Genomic DNA, 6,000 nt, shown 5'->3' with positions numbered 1-6,000 from the left:
CAGGCTGTTGCCTTGGCAACACTGTTAGTAGAGCATACATGCGCAGATGATGTAGCTAGCGGTGCAAATGGTGCTTTCATTCCCTTCTATCTATCAGACTGTTGGAAATGGTCTTCATACACACACACACACACACACACACACAATATTGTTCTTTGCTTTGCTACACTGCTACCACCAGGCTTTAACACAGTCACGCATGCAGTCTCTTCACACACACACGTGCACAGAGGTTTGATGATGCGTTTGGTTGCAGGTATTCTGTTCCTGCTGAGGAGAAGACTAAGCTTGATAAGGTGGTGCACAGACTTCTGCAGGCCAATGGCACGCCAGGTCTAGAGATGCTGGAGAGAAACGTCATGGTGAGACACACACACACACACACACACACACACACACACACACACATACATACCGATGGCATGAGTGAGAGTCATAGTATGAATGCTAAAACACACCTACACAATTTGTGAGATTGTGCGTATTTTCTTTCTGTGTGTTTATGGATGGCCTTGTTTTATTTTATAGATCTCTCCAGAGGTGCTATCTCGTGAGGGCATCCGGGTGCACCGGACAGTCCAGCAAAGTGGTCAGTTTGTTGTCTGCTTCCCTGGAACATTTGTCTCCAAAGTGTGTTGTGGCTACAGTGTCTCTGAAACAGTGCACTTCGCCACCCCCCAGTGGATGAACCTGGGATATGAGACTGCCAAGGTAACACAATAAAACACCAGACAATAAAGTAAATAGATTCTTCACATCGAGCCAGTATCCATATTCATCAACTCTTTCATAGACTCATTGACTTACTCTGTCTCTTAAGTAGACACACACACGCTACACAATTAATGCACTTATCCCACAAAGAACAGTAATTTGCTCAGTAATTTGTGTTCTCTGCTGCCATCTGTTGGATACACAGCGACATTCTCTGACAAACCAAATCATAGCAGAATTATTAACACTTATCCTACAAATAACATAATGTTTTAATGACTGATCATTTTGGTGATGTGTACTTTATATATACGTAAGGCTATTTTGAGTACATTAATATATTCACAGACAAAATAAATTGTATGTGTAAATATGTGTGTTTTACACAAACCTCTATGAAGAACTGCTTTTGCTGACTCCATTTCACTGCACTGTTAATACTGTCTGTTTGATCTCGTGTCTGAGCCCATGCTGTTTTGGTTGTCAGGATCTGAAATGCCGGCGCATCGCCAAACCTTTCTCTATGGAGAAGCTCCTCTACCAGATCGCCACAGCTGAGGCCAAGCGTGACAATGGTGTTCTCCTCAGTACAATCTCCACTCCTCTCAAAGATCTCAGGTGTGCAAGCAAGCAGCACTACCAACACAGTTACTGATGCCTGTATTATGAGTAAAAGCCTGTTAATTAGTTGCATAAATGGCATTAATTAGTTCATCTAACCTCAGACATCCTCAGAGGATTTTATACTTCAATAGCTACATTAAAAGTTTATAGAGTGTTCTCCAGGTTTGGTGCTTGAGTTTAGAACTTTTGGGTCCACACCAAGTGTTCTTATGTCCTGTGCTGGGGGTTCTTAAGTGCTCTGTTCCCTCCTTCAGGAATGTAGAGATGAGGCAGCGACAGGAGCTCTATGAGGCTGGACTCCTCTCTTCCGCCCGCTACGGTACACCAGACAACAACCAATCACCCAGCGATGGCCGCAAGAAGCCCCGCAAGTGGCTGGCCCTGGAGTCGTCCGAGCGGCGGTGCCAAACCTGCCAGCACCTGTGTTACCTGTCCATGGTGAGCTGGACACGCACGTCAACATTCATGCATGCACAGGCTCTTGTTACACACATGCCAAATCAGGGTGTTATTAAAGTAATATTTCTTTACCTCTCCCTTGCCTTATCTGTTCTCTCCCCTCTCTCTCTCTCGTGCTCTCTCTCTTGCTGTCTCTCTCTCTCTCTCTCTCTCTCTCTCTCTCTCTCTCTCCCTCCTTCACTCAGGTGGTGCAGGAGAATGAGAATGTGGTCTTCTGTCTGGAGTGTGCTCTGGACTATGTGGAGAAATACAAGTCCTGCCGTGGCCTCAAAATGATGTACCGCTATGATGAGGTACAGAATCATACATCAGCTCTGTCTGTTGCCAGTGTTGTGTGCCTTCTGGTTTCTCTACCTACTGGTTTCCTTTGCATGCATACATCTGCAGCAGTTGTCAGACATTCACAAACAAGTTGTTTTAGGCGCTTTTCATATCGCCATGAGCCGCGGCTACATTACAGCCACTTTCGGACAAAAGACATGTAAAAAAATATATGTTTTGAAAACTAGCATTAAACTGGATTCGATCCCTGCAAACATGCATGACTCTCTCCAGCCTGATTCCCTACTCCTTGAGCCAACTAATACCTGGCTGTTTCGCGATACAACTAACTATTCTACCATCAATTAATAACGTAGGCAACACCCAGGTAAAATGTTGTCCAGGCTATCTGAAACAAGTGGTTGCATCTCATCTACAACAACTGGTTACCTTGGGCTGCTACAGTCATCAGTGCACTGTGCACAGTAGGCCTATGCTACTCTTTGTGGTTGATCAACTAAAAATAAAAGATGTATTTGGTGATGATGTTATTGTAGGCCTAGTAGACTTAAATTCTGAGAAATTAAATGGTAGGCCTACGAGAGAAGAAACGATCTACATAGCGCACCAGACCGCGATGTCTTCAAGGGTTGAATGAAGGGAGTTTGCAAAAATTAGCGTGTTTTTCAAGTCAATAAACATTCTTAATTTTCGAATGTCTTTGTCAGGGAACATTTGACTTTTCAAAACCATAGGCCTGGTAGTTGCTCAGACAAGGAGTTATAAGACAAAGGCAAAACCATTTGTGTCACCTAATGCAAGACAAAATGTTGCCACGGTGTTGCTTGCGTGGTTAATTGATAGGTGATTTGATGACTGTGTTCAGAGAATTGGAGTAGCTCAAAGAGATAATGCGCTGAATAGGTCGGTCTGGTTCATAGGTGTGCGTATTTATTGCAGGTTCGAATCCAGTTTAATGCTATAAAGTGTCCAAAATCATAGCCTTTATTTTACATGTATTTTGTACGAGAGGTTGTAGTGCAATGATCATGGGATATATATGAAATGCGACTTCAAATCCGTCTAAAACATTTTGTTTGTGAATGTTTGACAACTCTGCAGCTGTGGTAAGCAACGCGAGCACGCGCAAGGAAACCAGTAGGTGGGAAAAACCAGAAGGCACACAACACCGGCTCCGTTTGGCCCCAAGTCTCCACTCTAACATATTTTACTCAGGGACACTTGTCACCTGAACTATAAATGGGCCTTTGCAATGTAGCTGCTTGTGCTAGTCTACAAATGATGTTTATACTTCATCTCATCATGCTTTTGTTTTTCTCTCTGCCTCCATCCTCCTCCTCTTTTTTCCTCTCTCCTCTCCTCCTGGTCACTCCCCTCTCCTCCTGGTCTCTCCCCTCTCCTCCTGGTCTCTCCTCTCAGGAGCAGATCAATAGTCTGGTGAATCAGGTATGTGGGAAGGCTATGGTGAAGAGCTCTGACAACTGCAACAGCCCCCCGGGGTCTGGCAAGGCAGGGGCCAAGCGGGGTGCTCGGAAGCGTGCCACCGTCGAGGTGTCCCTGTCCCGCCTGTCCCCCAGCACACCCCCACCTCCCAGTGCCACACACCTGCCCAAAAACAACACACACCTCCCCAAAAGCACCGCGCTCGTGTCCTGAGCGGGCGCCATATTCCTTTTATTTAAAGAGACACTCTGTTACTCTGAAATCCAAATGTCCCTTTTTGATGGCTCAGTTCTTCTCCTGTTTTATGACTTCCTCTCCCCCAGACACACACACACCTCCCCAATAGTAGGGCATAGTCTTGCTGATCCTTTTGTTTGTTTGTTTGTTTTCCTCACCTGGAATTAGCAAGCTGCCTTTTCTTTGCACTAGTGTGAAAGATGTTTTTGGAAAGTTTATTTCTAAAGATGCTTTATTTAGATGAGTTTAGCATTAAGTGTCCTGGTCACAGTTCTCCGTCCCATCCCAGCTGCCCCAGCCCTGACCCTTGCCCTGCCCCATAGACTGCAGACACACACACACTCTAGCAGAACTGTGACCCTTGGCACGTGAAAAGGTGCTCTTTTCCTCCTCTTCCAGTATGACCGCAACCGACTCAAAGAATCACAGATGTCTGTCTGTCACTCACGTTCTCTCCTCTTCTCACTTTTTAAACTGTTTTTATTGATGTGTATGTTTTAATGGAACTTGTTCACTTTCCCATTCGCTGAGGAGCACCTCACTGGAGTTGGCCGAATGGGAACAGGGGAAAGTAGGATTCCAGCCAGCTAAGATGAAACTTGAAGGTTGGGGGGGTTTACTTTCAGGTTTTATTTGAAATATGTTGAGGCTTTTGAAATGATGTCTCTTCATCTCTGCTTGTAGGTTTTGCTATGATTTCAATTGTATGTCCTTTGGCAGATAAGGGCAAAAGAGTTTCCCTGGTCATGCATTGCCATGGTGACCAAGTGAGGCAGGATAGAAAGGAGTGAGTTGAAACTGTGCCTGATGTTTAGTGAGAAAAGACTGAGCTAGGAGTAGAGTTTTTTTCTGATGGTGCTATTGGTTACTTACTGTAATTCAATACAAAAGAAAAACAGAATAATGAAAAACAAAAAAGAGGAGTGGCCTCCTCTCCCAGAGGGCTAGACTCCGTCTTGAGATGTGCAATCATGGTAACATTCCATAATTCCAGTCCTCTAGTTTTCGTACCTGTTCCAGTCAACAATAATTATTATTATATATTTATTATTACTATTGTTTTTTTTTTTTTTTTTTTTTTTTTTTTTTTTTTTTTTTTCATTTTCTTTCTTCAACTGTTTTTATTGCTTGGTGTTCTGTTGTACTATCTCAAGTAGAGCCACTAGTCACAGGTTGCAGAATGTGAAATGAGAGGCTGAGAGGCCAGGTTTATACAGTATCTTCTTTTTGTCTAGCTTTTCATATTTTTGCCCTTTTTTGCTTTTTTGAGTGCGTCCCAAATGATTTTATGGAAAAAAATCAACTCAAATGGAAGAAGAAAGATTGAAAGAAAGAAGTCAACTTTTGTACATAATTCTGTAAATGTCTTTAAATACTTGAGCCTTTTGTGTGGGATGGGCTGTGGTTGGGGATTGTAGGGGAGGGGGCGATGGCGGGACGATGGAAGAGAGAGGGCAGCAGTGCGAAGGAAACGAGAGATGAAGAAAAGCCTTACCTTTCTGTCTCTTCATCTGGGCGAGTCCAACGCTTACAGGGTTGCTCCAATGACAAGCGTGTGTGTGTGTGTGTGTGTGTGTGTGTGTGTGTGTGTGTGTGTGTGTGTGTGTGTGTGTGTGTGTGTGCACGCACGCGGGTGTGTGTGTGTGTGTGTGTGTGTATGAATGTGTGTGTAAAATTTAAGTGCTGCTTACATCACTGAGACAAAAGACATGGACATGGAGAGTAGCAATGCCCCCTCCCTCTCTCCCACCTCCCCCCTCCTACTTATTTTTGTTTGTCTTTTTTAGCTTTACTTTTTTAAAGAAAAGGGAAAATACCTGCAGAAAAAAAGAGAAGAGAAAGAGGTTTTTACATTTTCATTACTGAAAATTCAACAATTTTAGTAGCTACTCATGTTGCACTGAGCGTCCCTGTGAGGTGGAGAGATCCTATGATCTCGTCTGTTGGTGATCGTCCTTCACAGCTGACTGAACTGTTTTAGGATTATTTAATGAAAAAGCAGAGTCAGGTGTTTTCAGCAACAAACAACAGTAAAAAAGATGTGGTCGTCCAACTTTTATGGCCTTATGATGTATTTTATTCAGTCTTTTTTACTTTTATGATTTTGTTCATGTGTTTTTGTTTGGATTCTTTCCTCTACAGTTTAAGTTGCTCATGATCTGGCAAAAGTTAATTTATTGGCACTGCATCTGAAAGCTTTCCCTCCAAATGGGAAAGGTATCATGTTGGATTTTATTGCCA

The 6,000-nt window shown here is 43.4% G+C and overlaps 1 protein-coding gene across 1 annotated transcript in view; it reads left to right on the top strand.

Annotated features, from left to right (window-relative positions):
- The window catches only part of jarid2b (jumonji, AT rich interactive domain 2b), a 94,555-nt gene extending 89,041 nt beyond the window's left edge, over positions 1–5,514 (top strand). Inside the window, 6 exon segments of the mRNA XM_048229361.1 lie at positions 257–362; positions 529–711; positions 1,202–1,332; positions 1,593–1,776; positions 1,983–2,090; positions 3,499–5,514. Coding sequence (XP_048085318.1) covers positions 257–362; positions 529–711; positions 1,202–1,332; positions 1,593–1,776; positions 1,983–2,090; positions 3,499–3,735 — 949 coding nt within the window. The 3' untranslated portion in view covers positions 3,736–5,514.
- The last annotated feature ends 486 nt before the right edge of the window (positions 5,515–6,000 follow it).

The sequence above is a fragment of the Alosa alosa genome, chromosome 20 (genome assembly GCF_017589495.1).
Source record: "Alosa alosa isolate M-15738 ecotype Scorff River chromosome 20, AALO_Geno_1.1, whole genome shotgun sequence".
NCBI lineage: Eukaryota > Metazoa > Chordata > Actinopteri > Clupeiformes > Clupeidae > Alosa > Alosa alosa.
Note: the sequence above shows the minus strand (reverse complement) of the source record. Positions and strands in the feature narration are given on the sequence as shown.